The sequence below is a fragment of the Petaurus breviceps genome, unplaced genomic scaffold (assembly GCF_028583685.1).
Source record: "Petaurus breviceps papuanus isolate PSGF00001 unplaced genomic scaffold, PetGlider_PUasm1.0 177, whole genome shotgun sequence".
In the NCBI taxonomy this organism is placed as follows: Eukaryota; Metazoa; Chordata; class Mammalia; order Diprotodontia; family Petauridae; genus Petaurus; species Petaurus breviceps.
The window spans coordinates 2,129,380-2,149,446 of NW_027185776.1; the positions used below are offsets into that span (position 1 = coordinate 2,129,380).

Here is a 20,067-nt window from a genome sequence, read left to right on the forward strand (position 1 = left end):
AAACTAAATTCCAAAGCAGTGTCAAAGCACTTTGTATAAATCCACCCAAGTGTCAATATGGGTTAAATGGCACCTTGTGGGATGAAGCCCAGGGTGTCCTGAGCACCCTGTTCCACCATTTCCATCACCATGCCAACAGCTAATAACAACTTCTGAGCTGATGAGCTCTGACCTCTACATAAATGACTGCTCTTTGTGGACTGCTCTGTATTTTAAAGGGCTCTGTCAGGCGGAAGAAGCATGCTGCTTTACAAAGGACTAAGAGTCTACATCTTAAATACAAGGGGTAAAAAGGGCACAAGTTCTATATCCAGCCCACAAAATACAAGGTAAAGCACAATTAGGGATTAAACCTAACAAGAGACCATCAGTTGGGTACTACAGTATAAGGTTTTGAATGTGGTCCCTTTGTACCAAACCATTTCAGAACTAGAATCTGAGTGGATTTCATTTTGTTTTGTGAGTCTGCTGAGCCTCTGAATTATCACTGAACAGTCAGTAGCTTTTCAACGTGACTTGCTTTTGGTTTATGAAATCACAGAGGCATATTTACACTACACAGTACTTAGGCAAATATGGAAAACCCAAATGACAGGGTGTATTTGCACAGAGGATGACACCCTGAGGAGCCCTTAATGAGCATGTGCAGGATTTGGTTTGGAGAGGGCTGATTTGGAAGTCTGGAACTTGAAATCCTCAACATGGGGGCATCTTTGGTATCTGTACTGTGTCTTCTTTAGTTCTTTACATCAGGAGCAACTAATTATAAACTAAAGAGTGGAGTCTAAAAAGAGTGATAAGAGAAAAATCTGGAAAACAATTGGTAGGGCAGGAAAGGGGAGAGGAATTGCCAGGGTGGAGGGGTGGAGATAGGGGGCAGGAAGAGATGAGGGAAGTGACAACATGACCTGTTTATGTTTTTGTTGTTAATTCTGAGCTCTCAGGGAAAGGGGGACAATGTGAATTCTTTCAAAGACTTGGCTAGGGCAGGTACCAGCTGTTCTACCCTAAATACATACAAACACTTGTAAAAGGACCTCAAGAAAATGCAAGTTAAGAATTAAATATATTTACATGGAAAATGTTTCTGTCTAACCCCAACTGTGTCCGTCAGCTTCCACACTTGTATGCAGAATGGACCCTAAATGCCATTAGCCTCCATATTTCCCCTTTGCTTTTCATTCTCACCTGTCTCAGGATCGCTGAAGTCTGGTAAAGTGATTGTATTAAGCTGTCGTCTGTCAGCAATGGTTCTATCTAAGAGACTGCTCCCACGTCCAGAATCACTGTAAAACACATCTAGAAACGTCAGTCATTTGGAACAAAAAAAGTCAAATACTGATTCTTGAGATATAATCAATTATGTGGTCCTTTGTCTGGCATCACTTTCCAAAGATGAGATGATGAGAGGTCCTACTTCATGGCTTAGGGACAGAGGAATATCAAATAGGGGATTCCTCTCAGTTCCCAATAAAACAGAAGCAATTCAAATCACCTTCATTTTTGCCTTTATATGAGAGGCAAAAATGAAAACGTGAACATGAGATTCTCCAGACTGAAATGCTGCCCCATCCCCACCCCCATTCTATTTCCTCCACCAGAATCCACTCTGTGGAAAATATTTCCTGCTTTCAAGGCCTGACTCAGAGACCAGCTCCTCCAAAAAGTCTTTGATATCTCCCTCTGCTAAAGGTAATCTTTCCTTCTTCAAATTTTTTTACACCATTTTGATTGAATCTCTTCTTCTTGCTGATCACATCATACTTGTATTTGTTGATGTCTAGGCCCTTCATTAGAATATAGATTCTTGGAGTTCAGGAACTGTCTAATTTTTCATGCCTGCATTCCCAACACAGAACACAGGGCCTTACATCCAGTAGAAATTTAATAAAAAAGGACTAAACTGTTAAGTTTTATACAACAAAATGGAGGTGAGGATTGAGAAGGACAATCCTTCTACTGTTCAGTTTCTCCTGGCAGCTCTTCCATTTTACAAAAATAATCTAAATAATCTAAAATGTTGAGCAGCAAGGGATGTCAGCAGTCAGCAGGTCTAACTCCATCATTCAATAGAGGGGAATCCGAGGACCAGAGAAGTGCTGACCAAGTCACACAAGCAGTGTCAGCATTATCATCATTGTTCTTTCTACTTTGCCTAATACTTTCACAACTATCCTCATACTTGATTGACATGAAGAGCACTTAAATGAATCTTCATTTGGCAGAAAAGAAACCCGAGCTATAGAGAGGGGCTAAATGGCTTATCCAGGGTCATTGACTTACTGGGACTCAGGTCCTTCAGGGCCTTGATGGGAAAATGGCTAGCATTTCACCTCTAAATCATCAGTAACCTGACTGGAATCATGAACTTTTAGAGCTGAAATGAAACCTGGAGCTTGCCTTCGTCATCTGTCACTTTTTACAAAATAGAAAAATCAGGCCCAGGACAAACAATTCACACAGTTAACTGAGGGGAGGAGTTGGGACTAAAACCCACATCTCCTGTCTCCCAAATGTTCCATGTACCCTACATTGGTCTCACAAGTTAAATCTACCATATAGTTGTTTCAACAGGACAGTCTTGGGGGCAATTAATCTGGCAAAGTATCATGGAAGGCAGTTAGGCCAGGCAAGGAATAGGATACGTAGGATAGTGAAGCAGAAAAATAGCAGATTTTAGTCAGGCAACCGACCTGAGTTCAAATCCTGATGCTGGCACTCACTAGGTTACTATGAACAAGTTACTTAACATTTCTGAGTCTCAGCTCCCTCATCTCTAAAATGGGGGTAAAAATACTTTTATTATCTACCTCACAAGGTAGTTACATTTCACAATTAAAAGCACCTTGTGAATTTAAAGCATTATATAATTTTAAGTTTTTTTTTACTATCACTATAAGAACAATACTACAACTACTACTACTTCTACTTTTATGCTTATTCTAGAATCTTTTACACGCAGCAAAAAAAAACAAAACAAAAAACCAACCCTATTTTATTTTTCCTTTGTATAGTCTGATTCTACCAAAGCACTTCCAAACCAACTGAAAGTTGAACAATAATGCTGTCTCTAAGGATTTGGATCTTTTTCCATCAAGGCAGAAGATTAAAATTCTTGTTACTAGATTATAAAAGAAAGGGAAATGCCTTCTATTGTGCAACTATCAGATCTGGGTATAATATTTAATACTGCTTGTAAGTAGCCATTTCTCTATGTAATAAAGTAGTTCATTATCTCCATAGGAAATAGGAAGGAATTTTCTTAGGCACAGATGATTTATTAGCTACAAATATTATTTCATACAGTACAGTTTTTTGGTAATATGTCTCTTAATTTCATAATTTAGGATTGATAACATGTCTCAGAATAAGTCCATGACTAAAACAAGTATAAATTATCACATTACTGATCATCATTGTTATTTTGTACAATACATACACTTTTGCCCTAAATCTGGTTCAAATATAACAAGTTAAGATATATAATTAACTAGCATTATTTTTCAGTGTGTGCTTATTTTTCCCCTTAAAATGAGACATTTTAGGGGTATGGCCAAATGGATGGCCTGCATTTGGAGTAATATAACATTTTTTTCGACATTGGTTTATTGAAAGATATTTCTTTTCTTTTTTTAAGCAATTGGGGTTAAGTAACTTGCTCAAAGTTACATGGCCAGTTATTTTGTGTGGGTGCTAACTATCTGAGGCCAGAACCGATCTCGGGTCTCCTGACTCCGGGGCCAGCACTCTTACTCACTGCACCAACTGGCCGCCCCCAGATATTTCTTTAACACTGTAAATAATGAAACCTCAGTGCATATCCCCCTAATTTCTCCTTTAAAATATTCTGGAAGACTTTATATGAAAATATAGTAGTTATCTAATAATGGAAAGCACATGATTTGTACTGAAAAAAGAAGGAGCTGATCAGATCTAAGGAAATAGATTTAAAATACTTTGAGCATTAATCTTGTCATGATCCTATAGGCTGAGCCTATACCCTATAAACCCTAAAGAGTTTCAGAATTAAAGAACAGTGAAGAATCCATGTTATTTGTGGCCTTATGAAAAGGACTTGGAAAACTGGAATACAGAAAAAACAACATTTTATTCTCAACTAGGCAATAACTAGCTTGCAGCCTTGAACAAGTCACCTTACCTCTCTTCTTTGCCTCAATGTCTTCATCTGTCAAACAGGCTGCTAATATCTGCCACATTCAATGAGTTAAGCAGCAGCAGCAGCTAGCATTCATATAGTAGTACCTTTTGGTTTATAAGGTATTTTAAATATGTTATCTCATTTTATCTTCAGAACAACACTGCAAAGCAGGTGGATTGTTGTATGTATAATGCAAGTGAATGCTTGTAAAGCGAGGTATTTATACTTTATTATTCATTTGTGTTACAGATTACTAACAGAGTTAGATTTCCCAAAAGGGCAATCAACCTGTGATTTACTTTTAAGAAGCTGGGGAGTAATGGCAGCAATGACTCGGGCACTGGGTAACATATGCCTGGTCACCTTTACAGATGTTATTGGATACTGGATTTCAACAGAATTTTGGTCTATTAGCTACCATCTTAAATTGTGAAACTTCAATTACTGACAGAAATATTGGATCCATGTTCTCCCTGCCTGTCAACTGACTGGAGTGAGAAACAGGATTCATTACATTCCTTGTTCTACCTTCCATATTTTCTTTTCAAAAAAGTGCAAAAGCAACAATTATCTATTGAAAACAGAGATGCTTTTGTTTCCACACTGAAAATTCTCTCTCTCTAAAAATAATCAGGCTTTTGTGACTGATTAAGAATTATATTGGGTGTCTTATGCAATCTGTAGTTCTCCATTTACATGATACAGATTCATAAATACTCAAAATTTGACTTTCATACGACCCATCAGGTGAGGGAGGAAGGTAACCTCTGGAAACCATGGCAACTCATAATCCTGGTTAACTGAGACACAATTTCCCTGGATTCTCTCAACCTTCTCCCCCTGAGTTTAGCTAAATCAACTGTTTGAATTCCTATTTTCTCTTTTGAGAATATGGTATAGCAGAATCATTCTGATAGGTCCATTAAATCTGAAAATGCCTAGGGCCATTTCGCTTCCATCCCATACTGTTCAGGGCACCTCCTATAAGAGAAGATAGGGAAAAGGAAGGAAAAACTGGTCCATTACACTGCTTTAATATAGTTCTAGGGGTTTTTGGGGGGGGTAAGTTTTGGAGAAATATGCACTGATCTTTTCAGTCATTAAGTTATACATCTCACTCATCTTATTTCTCACTAAAACAGAAAATAGATGATTGTAATTAAAGTTGAATGTTTTAGTAACAGAAATAAGGTGCCAATTTTCAAAAACATACACCCTCCTTTGCCTCATTTCATGAAATGTGTTATCTCACCCAGCTCTACTAAAATCTCTGTAGAACTCAGACAAGCTCTCTACTGGTTTTAATTAGGGGTGCTACTTATAAATGAATGATTTCTGTAGGATATTTACCTCCTGAGTAAATATTGGGGAGATTTCTTTTCCCTTTCCCCAACAATCTCTCAGAGATCTTTATCTACTACACAGAAGTTGTATGTGGGCCAGAGAAATAGGAGGGAAAGTAGTTTTAGAGCTGGTCTACTACTTCCCACCCTCCCACTATAGTCCTGCAATGGTGTCATGGGCTCCAAAGGAGTTGAATAGTGTTATGTAACAGATGTTATATGACAGGACTATAAGCTAACAATAGTTTTAGCATAACCACAAAAATATATGTCTTAAGGGTCATTTTAGAACATTTCACAATTAACATTTTCAAAATCGAGAATTATTGTAAGGCAACAGAGTTCACAGGACAGTTAGTGGCACAGTGGATAAAGCACCAGGCCTGGAGTCAGGAAGATTCATCTTCCTGAGCTCAAATCTGGCCTCAGACACTTACTAGCTGTGTGACCCTAGGCAAGTCACTTAATCCTGTTTGCCTCCATTTTCTCATCTGCCAAAGGACATGGAGAAGGAAATGGCAAACCACTCCAGTCTCTCTGCCAAGAAAACTCCAAGTGGGTTCAAGAAAAGTCAGACAGTTCAAGAAAAGTCAGACAAAACTAAAATGATTGGATAACAATAGAGTTCACAGTCATTTCCTTTAACTCAACCCTTCCAAAAACTTATTTGTAGAGATTAGGGTTTTTAAAAGTGAGTGATTTAATATTGAAATAGCTCAAACCCAAGTTCCTGAAAAGCCAAAACCTGATGAAAAAAAAAGCAGGTCAGAATTCATGTTATCTTGATTGTCTATCATCAAGTCAATATGTACTCTGGCATAAGAACTAAAGGAGCTTTTCAATTTTCAGTTTGTAGATTTCTACCCTAAATGCAAGCAGATCTGAAGGTAGTAAAAAATAGAATTCCTTAAAAATTACAAACTCCTTGGCAAATTAACACATGGGCTAAAAAATCCCACCCACCATTTTGCTCACAACCCTTGAAAAGCTATTTGAAATTGTTTAAAATTATGTACTAAATAGCACTGTTCATAACATAATTCCCTTCTAATCTGTGATGTGACATGGGACTTGGCACACCACTGGGTCAGGGTTTGTGAGCTAAGATCTACGCCCATTGGCTACTGATTTATTGCCCATCATGGTCTCTGTAACATCATCAGCAACAGCTATGGAAAACATTTTCTTGCCACAGGTGGAAGCAAATGCCAAGGGAGATAGGCTGAGGACAGAAAACAAATGACTTTTAGACAAAATGTTCTTTACCAATGTTTTTTAAGAGGGAAAAGGGATCAAATATGGAGATTTGGAGCAAGTACTTAGATGGTCATTGAAGTCACTTCCAACTCTCAAAATTCTTTCCTTCCTTCCCCCTACACCATACCTGCTTAAGTCTCTTATGTAATGCTTTCTTGTCTAAAAGGAAACTAGAACTAATTATCTGGGAAATAGAAATAACATAGGCCTGATCTATTGTTGAACATTAGCCTGGCACATAATTTCTTTGTTTCTTATTATATTCAAAAGGCTTAATCTTACTAATGAGCAGTAGGAAGGGTAACTACATTTGCAAAATGGAAAAGGGGAATATATCACTCCTGAAGCACTGATTTCTATTCTAGGAAAAAAAAATTGAAGATTAAAAAAACCAAACAGAATAATTCTTGCAAGTCTAGCCCCTTTCCTCCTCTCCCCGAGCTCTGAGGTGAGTGGGGGTACAATAATAAACAATCAATTCAACAAAAATTTCTCAAGTGTCTATACTGTGTTGTAAGGAACAAATGCTATGTATAGAAAGAAGAGTGATTTCTGCTCTTAACTTCAATGAGCTGACAGGAAATGTGGACACAGTGGAAGCTTTTTTTCAAGTGTTTATTTTAAACTTTTAAATTTTTCCTATTTTTTTCTCCTTACATTCAATATTCTTGGTTGCTAAGTGGGAGGAAATGTGGGGAGGTGGGAGAAGTGTGGAGGACTGGGTAAAAATTGGCAATAGAAAGGTGGTAGATTTATTTTATCCTTCTTAAAGGAGATACAAGAGGAAAAATAGGGAACTAAGCTTGGGTTTGGCCTCAAACTTCCACTAAGAGGACAATTTCTTTCAGGTAGCACACTGATTTTTATCACATAGTCTACCAGGGGTGGGGAACCTCTGGCTTCAAGGTCACATGTGGCCTTACAGTTCCTTGGCTGTGGCCTTTTGACTGGTTCCAAGTTTTACAGAAGAAATCCTTGTATTATGGGGATTTGTTCTAGGAAGTTCGGATGCAGTACTTGAGGGCCTAAAGGGCTACCCCCTGTTAACCAAAGTGGAGAGGTATCAATACATTTCATTTTTGCCCTCGTCCTTAGAAAAACTACATTTTGTTCCTTGGAATGAAATTATCCTTAGAGCATCCACGTGTGCCAGGGAAAAACAGTAGGCCTAAATTAAGCAGTGAGTACAGTTCCACAGCCAGTAGGAATGGTGGGCTTAAACTGCTAACATTGCATATCTAAAGCTTTAGTCACAAAGTATCTTCATGGGTCTTGGTAAGAAAGTCTCCAAAAAAAAAAAAAAGGTCTCCTTCCAGCATCCATATTTGCTTCAAATATGCTCCATTAACTCCAGGACTGGTCTGCCCCAGTCCTGGTTTAGATGACAAAGCAAGAAACACTTAGGTAACGGATTTATTCCTTTAAAAGCAAGAAACGCTTAACAAAGGAGTCTATTCCTTTAAAACACAGAGAAACAGATGCATGAGACAATGTGTTTTCTTCCTGGAGTTAAAATGGTTATCCCAGCCTTTAATAAAAATTGAAAGATTGAATTGAGAACATGTTTCTTTAAAATTCAGACTCCTTTAAACAAGAGATGAAGTGGTAATAAGCTTTTCTGTCAACTTTTCAATACCTCTCTTTAAGGCTGAATGAATTCTCCAAAGTCTTTATAGATGCCATTTTGGCAAACTGTTTCTCGTGGTACAATAAGTAGTGGTTTAATAATTCAGACATGTGGGCAAAATGTTCCTGCTCACTAGGAATACAAGATCTGGTGGTTCTTAATTTTTTTTTAACTAAATCTGTGATGTCATCAGTACAGCAAGCATTCTGTGGGAAATTTTCTCCTCCAATGCAAATCAGTACCTTTTCTATTACTATGTCTGAACTACACTTATTAACAAATCTATCTGTGATCCGTGACAGATAATTAGGACTTTGAAAGGAGTAAAATAAATTGGAGTGGGGGGGAGGGGGAAGAAGTTGTAGTAGAGATCAAATTTGAATTGAGCTTGATAAATCACAAATAAGGAACCTTTATATTTTTAGGTTAGTGACTACTATGAGATTCCCTTCAAACTGAAATATAAAGCTCAATGGTTTTGCAATGTTATCTACCAAAGCAATATTCACTATACATAATTTGAGAATTCCCCTTCCTATTTCCCTAGTAAGTGATCGTCCAGCCTCCACTTGAAGACTTTCAGGAATGAAAAATCCATCACACTCAGAAGTTTATTCTACCTTAAGATAGTTCTAACTGTTTGTAAGGTTTTTCTTAGATGGAACAGAAATCAGTCCCTTTGCATTTTTTTGCTCCTTGTTTTTATTTCTGTCTTCCAGAGTAAAGTCTAAACCCTTTTACATATTGAGTCCTTAAAATACTTAATGACATCTATCATATCACTATTCAATCTTCTCTTCTTCAGGCTAACCAATCAATCAATCCTCATATGACCTGGCTTTCTCTTACCATTTTGATTGTTATCTGCTGGATAAGTTCCAGTCTGTTAATGTCCTTCCAAAAATGTGGCATCCAAAATTAAATGCAACACTTTAGATGGGATCCAATCAGGCCACAGTACAGTGGAACCACGTTTCTGGATATTTTGCCTGTATTTATACAACCTAAGATAGTTTTAGGTTTTTTTGGCTGCCAGATCACACTACTGAATCATACCAAGCTTGTAGCCCTTTATGATGTTGCCAGCTTATAATCCTTGCAAGCCTATAATAATCCTTGCTAAGGGGAGGTTGGTGGATGTCTTAACCTTGGGGATTACAAGCTGATCAGGTGTCTGTATGAAGTTCATTAAAATGTTGAGCCTATGGAAGTGAGAGGGTACAGGAGGGTCAGGGAAACCAAGTTGCCTAAGGACAGGCAAACCTGCTTAGGTCAGAAACAGAGGAACAGGTCAAAGCTCTTGGAACCATGAGTAACTCCTATACTTCTAGCCTGAGTGAGACAGGGAGACTCAATTAAAAAAAAAACCATAGTGAATTTATAGTCCATTAAAATACCTTCCAACCTCCCATACTGCTTTCTAGCCATGCTTTCTGCCTCTTATATGTGAGTGACTAATTTTTTTGAAGGAGCAAGTATGGAAAGGCCAAGCAAAGCATTTTCAATAAGGGGTTAATAATGGGTTAAATGTCAATTTGAAAGAATTCTGTTCATTGGGAAACTACACAAAGACAATGCAAAACAGGATATTATTGTCTCTTACCTGGGATTAGTGAGGTTGTAGCAGGATTTCCATATTTGTAACATGTGCTTGCAGGTAAGGAGGGCCTCATCTGGGCCCCGACAGAGTGACTCCAACTTTACTTTAGAAAACAGCAATCTGACATAGCAAGACAGAAGAAGGAACAAGGGGAAAATGTTTATTTCAGGGAGTAACCACCAAACCAAGAATAACTACAGGCAATATTATGAACCTAAAGTGTCCTGTCTTTGCTAAGCTTTAAGCATTTCAATGACTATTACTTTTACCAGTTTATTATAGTACTAACAACTGGCATTGCTATAGTATATCAAGATTTGCAAACTTTACGTACATTATTACATTTGAACTTCATGACAACCATACTATAATATTTAAAATATTGTTATCCCTACTTCATAGATGAGAAAAGTGGGGATCACAGAGGATTTATCCTCACAGCATCCCTGTGAAACAGATAGGGGTAGCTATTATCATCAGGTTGATTTCAGACATAAAGAAATCAAAGTGAAGAGCCTCATCAAGGTTAGAGTTTATGACAAGGCCAAGGTAAGACTCCAGGGTCATAAACTGCCAACTGATTAATAAATGATAGATGGAACAGCTTTGCAAAGAAACACCAGTCAGACTGATAAAGCACAATAAATATAATAGCTGTGGCCAAATTAAAACACAAAATGAATTGATTTATTCAAGACTCTTAAAAGTAACACAATCTTCTCAAGATCACTATTTCTATTAAGTCAATTTATTTACAAAACTTTAAAGATTCAACAAAAGTCTAACTCCATTGATAAAATTTTACATGTAATATAAACCAGCTAACATAAACACCATCAAGGATTCAGTTTTCATGTTGATTCTTTCTCTGTGACATACTTTACATTAAATTACAGTTGATGATAGGGTATATTCATTCACTTTAAGTTTACAAACTTTGTGAATATGATGATAATGTCTTCTTCATCTCTGTATACCCTCAGGACTTAGCACAATGCTCTGAATAAAGTAGTTGTTGAATAAATGTTTATCCAACAGAATTACTGGTCTTGAGAAAATCATATAAGAACTAACAGTACTTAGTATTTAAAAGCATAGGAAAATAAAGCCTATAAAGAAAGACTAAAAAAGATTAGTGGACTGGAGAATAGAAACATAATTCAACTAAGTAAACATTTATTAAGTGCCTACAACATGCAAAAGCATCATACCAGGAATAAGGCAAGCTACAGAGATTAAAAAAAACAAACAAACAAACAGTGTCTGACTACAAGGACTTTATAATCTGACAGGCAAGATATGACATATACACAAATAAGGAAGATGAAAAATAGAAAGTGATAGAAACAACAGAGAGACTCAAAGGCAGAGATCAGTTTCAACAGGGGTAACAGGAAAAGGAGAAGGTAGCACCTAAGATATATTTTAACAGGTAGATATGTGCATGAGGCAATTTCTTGATATGCGGATAAACTATACTTCCATATATATAAGTGGGAGAAGATAAGATTAGGGGGTGGAACATGGTTTGGGTTAGCTGAAATGGAGAATATATGAAAGGAAACATGATGAAATAAAGTCAAAAAGGTAGATTAAAAGCCAGATCATCAAGGGTCTTAGCAACCCTATAGGAGGATATCTGAGTGTAGAACAGGTCCCCTTGGATCTGTATGAAATTTTATAACATATGTACCACCCAGCATTTCCATCTACCATGAAACTAAAACCTTCTTTATGTGTTGTCTTACCCACTTAGTATGTGAGTTCCTTGAAATCAGGAACTAAGCTTTCTATTTGTATCTCCACCACTTAATACTATGCTTTGTACACAGTAAAGGCTTAATAAATACTTTTTCATTCCATTAATGTGAAAGAGAAATATTCTTCATCATTCTGTACGATTATGAAGGCACTACGTCCTAATGTTCTTCATTACTCTCACTGGCTCCATTTCCTCTCAGTTTTCCAGTTGCCTAATTTCTCTTCCATTCTCCCTGCTTACTCCATTGACTATAACACAAAGCTTTTTGAGACTTTCTACACAAGGTCTTTTGGTTCCATCTTTTAATCTCTATTTCCATGACTACCATCCTAGGATGGGTCCAGTGTGAAATGTAGATTACAAAGGATACAGTTGGTCTCTCAATTTTTAATCCTTCCTAATTTCTATTTAGTAAAAGTCTTCCTCACGTAACATTTTCATAATATCACTGTTCTACTTAAGAAACTTCTTTATGGTCTATAAAATTAAAACCAATTTTTTACTATGATCTTCAAGGGTTTCTACCAAATGGCCAGTCACTGATATACTGTGCCATTTGCTCCTGCCAATTTTCTTTTAGCCAACTATTAGTCTTTTTTTTATTTCCATTTACTCATTCAACTTCCATTTACTAGGTTCAAAGCAATACAATACATGCAGAATTCAAAAGGCTACTGAGGAGATACAAAAATGATGAAGACTACATATGAACTACTACCTCTACCTTCATTTTCATTAATGCATTTCCTTCCAAATTCAGTTAAAAAATAATCTTTTCTGGGAAGACACATTTCTTCCTCTACTCAGTTTTATATCATATTAATTTGTGCTTATTATGGCGCTTTATAAAAAGAACTTCCCTTTGTTAAAAGATTATAATCTTGAAGATGGCGGAGGACATGATAATGGAGCAGGACCTCCCTGCTGCTCTGGCTTCCACCTTCCCCAATCCATGTAAAAAGGGGACTCTAAACAAACCCAAAAAATGACACAAAGAAGCTAACCTCCTGCTGAGGACAGCCTGGCAGACTGGCAGGAATTGGCCAGCACAGCGCTCTAGGAGCCGAGCCCAGCCCCACGCCAAGGCTTTAGCCCCAGGTCCAGCCTGACCAGTCACCAGCCGGAGGGACCCCAGATCAGCAGCAGCTGTGGCCGTTTCCAGATTTATCAACACACAGATGCAAAAGAAAAAGTGAGAGGTCAATGCAGTCTGGACTTTGGGACCTAGTAAGTGGGAGTGCGCCACATGGCAGCTTCAGCTCCTAGCCTGCAGAGTGTAAGGGGACCAAGAACCAGTCTGAGGGGTAATCGCTCTTGCTTTAACCTTCTTGGATCTGGATTGCAGTCTAGGGTGGAGGTCCTGGGGTGTGTGTCCAGCTTGCCAGAGCGTGTGGAGACCTCAGAGAGGGCAGCCATCTAATACCTCCAGCAGCTGAGAAAACCCCAGCATTTGGGACGAAAGCTCCCCTGTCTGGTGGCAGAGTCCTACTGTGGCAAAAAGCCCAGGGGTCAAGTGACTGAGGGGCAACATGACCAGGCAAAGGAAACAAAGCAGACAGAAGATTCCAACATTAGACTCCTATTTTGGGGGCAAAAAGGAGCAAAGCATGGAACAGGAGGAAGACAGTGAAGTCAGAACTCCTGCACCAAAAGCTTCAAAGGAAAATACGAGCTGGTTACAGGACACAGAGGACCTTAGGAAGCAGATAAGAGAAGTGGAGGAAAAATTGGGAAGAGAAATGAGAATGATGCAAGAAAATTATGAAATGAAAGTCAGCCGCCTGAGTGAGGAAAATCATACCTTAAAAAACAGACTGAATCAAATGGCAAAGGAGGCTCAAAAAGGCAATGAGGAGAAGAATGCCTTGAAAAGCCGAATTTGCCAGATGGAAAAAGAATCTCAAAAGCTCACTGAGGAGAATCATTGCTTCAGAATTATTTTGAAGAAAATGGAAGGTAATGACTTTATGAGAAATCAAGATGCTATTAAACAATCCAAACAAATGAAAGAATACAAAGGCAATGTGAAATATCTCATGGGAAAATTCACTGACCTGGAAAATAGATCCAGGAGAGATAATTTAAAAATTACTGGACTACCTGAAAGCCATGACCAAAGTAAGAACCTAGAAATCATCCTCCAGGAAGTTCTCAAAGAAAAGTGTCCTGGGCCCCCACCCAGGGAGACACTGAGGCTGGGCTGGGCTCTCCTGAGCTCCCCGCCTATCAGGGTCCTCTTTGCTTCTGCTTCCGGCTCCCAGTCACCGGCACGGGCGCCCGAAAGCCCAAACTGGCAGTGGCGCCGGAGCCCCAGTCCAGCCCCTCTCCAGAAATGGAAGGCCAGATTCCTTATGATGATTACCCAGTGGTCTTCCTGCCACCCTATGAGAATCCCTCAGACTGGATCCCTCCTCACGAGAGGGTCTACCACCCAGACTACAACAATGAACTGACCCAGTTTCTGCCTCAGGCCATCACAGTGAAGAAGCCACTAGGAGCCCAGTTGGGATTTAACATTCGTGGGGGAAAGGCCTCCCAGTTGTGTATCTTCATCACCAAGGTGATTCTGGATTCAGATGCCCATCGGGTAGAACTACAGGAAGGAGACCAGGTCCTAGCTGTTAATGAAGTGGATTTCCAAGATATTGAGCACAGCAAGGCTATGGAGATTCTGAAGACAGCCAGGGAGATCAGCATGCGGGTCCGATTCTTCCCCTACAATTACCATCGCCAGAAGGAGAGGACAGTGCACTAGGAGCTGCACTCTTCCCCTGCATGTAGAATCTACCTGAGATACCTGAATGACTTAGGAAGCACCTGGGAAACCCTGCACTGATCCAGACCTCAGCCTGCACTGCTCCCAACTACATTGTACTTTTCCTCATTTTCTGGGTGGGCTTCAGGCCTAGTAAAGGCAAGGGAACATTTTTAGGGGGAATCCCCTTCCTCTGTGCCAGCACTGATCTGAACCAGGGAGCGCAATGGAAACCTCATCTTCCCCCCCCCCAAAACCGCACCCCTACCCCCTCCAGCTGAATAAAAGGAAAATCTGGAAAAAAAAAAAAAAGAAAACTGCCCTGATGTTTTAGAACCAGAGGGTAAAATAGAGGTTGAAAGAATCCACCGATCACCTCCTGTAAAAGATCCCCAAAAGAAAACTCCTAGGAATATTATAGCCAGGTTCTGGAATTCCCAGATTAAGGAGAGAACAATACAAGCAGCCAGGAAGAAACAATTTGAATATTGTGGAAACACAATCAGGATAACGCAGGATCTGGCAGCTTCTACACTGAGGGATCGAAGGGCTTGGAATAGGATATTCTGGAGGTCAAAGGAGCTGGAATTAAAACCAAGAGTCACCTACCCAGCCAAACTGAGTATCATGTTTCAGGGGAAAATATGGTCATTCAGTGGAATAGAGGACTTTCAAGCATTCTTACTGAAAAAACCAGAATTGAATAGAAAATCTGACATTCAGATACAAGAAGCAAGAGAAGCATGAGAAGGTAAACAGGGAAAAGAAATCATAAGGAACTTATCAAAGTTGAACTATTAACATTCCTACATGGAAAAACAATAATTGTAACTTATGAAACTTTTCTCAGTAGTTGAAGGGAATAGAAATATATATATATATATATATGTCTATATATGAGGGTATATGGGCATATGAATACATATGTGAATGTGTGTATATATGCATAGATAGGGGGCACAGGACCAATTTAACAGGAAGGGATGATACTTAAAAGGTGAAATTAAGAGGTGAGAGAGGAATATAATGAGAGGAGATGGGAAGAGACAGAATGGGGTAAACTATCTCATATAGAAGACGCAAGGGAAAATGGTTACAATGGAGGGGAAGAATAGGAAGGAAAAGGGAATGGGTCAAAGCTTATTCCAATTGAATTTGGCTTGAGGAGGGAATGAAATACACACTAAATAGGGTGTCACACCCTCCAGGAGAGTGGGTGGGGGAAGGAGATGAGAGGGGAGATGATGGAAGGGAGGGGGGGAGTGGGGGGGGGGAAATTGGAAGCACCCACTTTTGAAAAGAGACAGGATCAAAGTAGAGAATAGAACAAGTGGGAGGTGGGATAGGAGGGAGAGAAATATAGTCAGTCTTTTACAATATATCTACTATGTTATTGTTTTGCATTAGCCACACATGTACAACCTATACTGAACTGTTTATCTTCCCAGTAAGAGGGTGACAAGGGAGGAAGGGAATGAACCTGGAATTCAAAGCTTTAAAATCAAATATTCAAATATAGATATATATATATATATACATACATACTATTATTAATACTATTTTACATGTAATTGGGAAATAAGATATACAGGCACTGGGGCATAGAGATCCACTGGAAAAGTCAAAAGGGGTATGGGAGAGAGCAGATTGGAGAAGGGGATATCCTGGGGGACTGCTATTTTGGGGCAGTGGGTAGGGGGAAAATGGGGAGAAAATTTGTAACAAAATCTGGTGGAAACGAATGATGTAAATCAGAAGTTAATAAAGCATTTGGACAAAACATAACGTATTTTTTAAAAAGCTGATTTAGAAATATCTGAACAGATTCTATCTCCAATTAAATTTATAAATTACAATTTGTATGAGAGCACTTCAGAAAAAAAATAGGTTGGTAAAGAATATGCTAGTCAAATGAGTAAAAAAAATTAATTTGACTAAAAAAAGTGTTATCCAAGATTGAATGTAAGAGACAATGTTTATTCGTATTGCAAAAAGTCTTGGTAGTCTTTTTGGTTGAGAGATTATCCTTTTATGATCATATATAAAAAAGAGAACTATTAGAATGTAAAAATAATAAAAGATTATAATCTCCTTGAGAGGAAAAGTCATGATGCCTTTGTCACAGAATCATAATACCACAAAGGTCATCTATTCCAATTTGTAATTGAAAGGGAATCCTTTCCATAATGGCCCCAAGAAATAGTCATCTAATGACAGCAAACTCATTCACTTATAGTTTTCCTTTTTCAGTTGTTAATAACTCTGACTGTTAGGACCTTTTTCATTATATTGATCTGAACTCCATCTTAATAATAACTTCAGCCCTCTGTTCCTACACCTGCCCTCTGAGAACAATAAAAGCAAACCTCCTTCCACATGAAATCCCTTCTAATATTTGATTTACTTTGGAAGACTCTGCTGTACCAATATGTAGTCTGTACGTAGTGGGTATTTAATCAATATTGATGACTGACTTCTCCACTGAGGACAGAGAGAAAGGAAACAGAGTTCTAACCTCTAACAGGATTCAAGTCATATATAAATGAAATTTCTTAACCATGAAGCTATAACTATCAGACTAAGCTCCATAAGGGTAAGAATTGTGTTTTATCCTTTGCTATAGCCTCTATAATGTCAAATTAAGTGCTCTGCTCACAGGAGTACTCAATAAATATTTCTTATATTACTGAATTGAGTAAGACACTGGAATGGTTACAAGAGAAATATATACTGAATCTCTTTGGTAGGTCCTTAAAACCAGAATATATCAGAACAATTAAGGCAAATCTTGCTACAAGTACTAGATCAAGAATAGGTTCAAGCCAATTTAGTTGCAATGTGGTTCAGTGGAAAGAATGCTGGATTTGGAATCAGAGGACTTAAGTTCAAATCCTAGCACCATCATTTACTACATATGTGACCCTAGGCAAATCTTTAATTTAACTTTATTTTCCTCATCTATAAAATGAAATGATTGTACTATATGGTACCTAAGGTCCTTAGGAGGTCTAAATCTAAGATTCTACAACCCACATGGCTCAAAGGAAAACCAAGAAATGGCTATGTACTACTAGATTATATGAACCCTCAAAGTTTTCTGAAGCTAATGACTTTATATAGATTATGATCATCAAATCAGCATGTTTTAGTGTATGTCGCCACTAATTTATATGGTATGGGATACCATGACAGGGTAACACAATTAATACAGTGTAGAAGTTTCATTAAAATTTTTAAAAAGGGAAATAGGAATCCCTGTAGAAGTATCAAGGTTTAGCCTATGAAGAATGGCAGATTTTCAGGGAGAAGCTGTTCAGAGTTTCAAGAAACAGGGATTTTCCAAAGTATCCTATACTGGCATTATTTTTCTACATATTCTCCCTCTGATCCAAACTCACGATAAAAAGCTAGAGTAATAGTAGGTGTGTGGTAGTTAACATGAGACTCAGGGACAAGGTAAGTGGACATATAGAAAAAAAAAGGAGACAACAAAAAAGGACAAAGCACTAAATGTTTCAGGTTGGCCTTTCACATAACTATATCACTGCTGGGAATGTATATGGCAAAGCAAGAAGTGAATGTAAGAAGAAAGATGAGAGAAATTAATAGCACAATCATAAACCACCTTGGGAGGGACCACCAAATCTCTCAGTGCAGTGGCCAGAATAAAGAACCCCCCTGGAAACTACACTAGTCAGCTCAACAAAAGAGAAAGCTGCATTTGAAATTTGTGGGCAATCCTAAGGAAAATCATGAACAGTTCTACATGCTATATGGATTTTATCATTGGTCAACAAATTATCTCCTGGCTGTTAGACTGAACTGCAATCCATGTGGCAAGTAAGAGAGTATGGGACATAAGGAGGAAGAGGGGGCAGTGTTTCCTTAATATATAGATGATATCTTTATTGGCAATTATCTCAGATTTTTTTAAATGTACAGAAAGTACAAAAAGCCAGAGCCTGTTAGCACACAGCTTGAAGGCATGTTCTATGCACTGATGCTTGCTGGAAAAAGAACTTCTAATTAACATTAAATAACAGCTTTCAAACACTTGACTCAGGATATGGAGTTGAAAAGGTGTGGGTTGAATTAAAGGAAGCCAGACAGAGAGAACAATGAAGAATTCAGTGTGCAGAAATTAAAGAAAAAGCTAGCAACAACACCTGAAAGTTAAGCAAGAAGAAATGGCCTGAAATACAGATGCTGGCAGGGGAAAAGAATTCAGATAGATAAAATTTCACTGACTGAAAAATCAAAAACATTATATCGAAAGGGGAAAAAAAGATCTTACCAAAGCTTAGAAACACTGGACACAAAAATCCATATTATCTTTATAATAATGATGGGAAAAGCAGGCAATGAACAAGTAAAAAAGAAATGATAATTCTCTTATCAATTTCCAAAAATTTCAGCATGTTTGTCAACCTCCCAAACAATAAAAAAAAACCCACTAAGTAATACTTGTCATCATCTCTGCCATGCTCTATTCACAAGTTTTGAGATTGTTCTAAAACATCTGGCCTGGTTTACATTAAATGAAAAGGAAAAACTAAGATACACACAAACAGTGATTAGCATTTATTCACTTCAGCAGAGGCTTCAAGATACAATAAACCCAACCCACAACAGAAACCATGAAGCAAAATACAATTGTATGGAAATACAAAAGTACCAATGTACCATTTAATATATGAATATGAAAATATGAAATTGCTTAACTCCCAGAGAGTGACTTAACAGACTAATGTAATAATACTAAGCACATTATCTAAAATTCAAATGTGAATGAAATAAACTTAAATTCTGACTACATATTAAAGAAGTTTCTTCAAAAACTGAAGATAAAAGGTTCAAGAAAATCTAAGAAATGTGATATAAAAATTGATTCTTTGTAATAAGGGGTGACTTTTTGAGAAGGGGAGGGATACAGGAAGAAATTTAGGCAATGTAAAAACAAAAGATATCAATAAAGAAATTTTTTTAAATCAACAAAGAGGTATTTTTAAAAACTTATTTGGAAGAGAAGACAAGGAGAGATTTAAGTTAAGAATCACTGGATTCCCTGAAAACCATGATTTTAAAAAATAGGCCCAGACACTGTATTTCAAGAAATTATAAATGAAAACTGTGTATATCTGAAAAAATCAGAGAACAAATTAAACATAGAAAGAATCCACCCAGCACCACCTGCAATAAATGCCAAAAATTCCCAGAAAAGACATAGTCAAAATTCAGAGCTCCCACATCAAAGAAAAAATACAGCAGGCATCCAAAAAGAAGTTCAAGTACCAAGGAATCATAGTCAAGATCGCACAAGACCTGGCAACTTGTAATGTAAATGAGACACAATCTTGGAACACAATATTCCAAAAGGCAAAAGAAATAGGGTTATAGTCAACAATAATTTACCCTGCAAAGCTGATTATTTATACTATAGGGAGAAAAATGGACCATTAATGAAAGAAAGGATTTAAAGAATTTCTGATGAAAAGAGTACAGCTAAAGAGGAACTCTGAAATACAAATACAAGAGTCCAGAGAAACCTAAAAAGGTAAATTTAT

At 37.7% G+C, this 20,067-nt stretch overlaps 1 protein-coding gene and 1 pseudogene across 6 annotated transcripts in view; one reads left to right on the forward strand and one right to left on the reverse strand.

Moving 5' to 3' along the window:
* The window catches only part of TTC7B (tetratricopeptide repeat domain 7B), a 343,031-nt gene that overhangs the window by 104,538 nt on the left and 218,426 nt on the right, over nt 1-20,067 (reverse strand). For all 6 annotated transcript variants that reach the window (XM_069085991.1, XM_069085993.1, XM_069085990.1 and 3 more), the window contains 2 exons: nt 9,990-10,106; nt 1,189-1,286 (listed from right to left, as the gene is read on the reverse strand). In XM_069085991.1, coding sequence (XP_068942092.1) covers nt 1,189-1,286; nt 9,990-10,106 — 215 coding nt within the window. The remainder of the gene's footprint in view (nt 1-1,188; nt 1,287-9,989; nt 10,107-20,067) is intronic.
* LOC138159711 (PDZ domain-containing protein 11 pseudogene) lies at nt 13,947-14,571 on the forward strand (annotated as a pseudogene).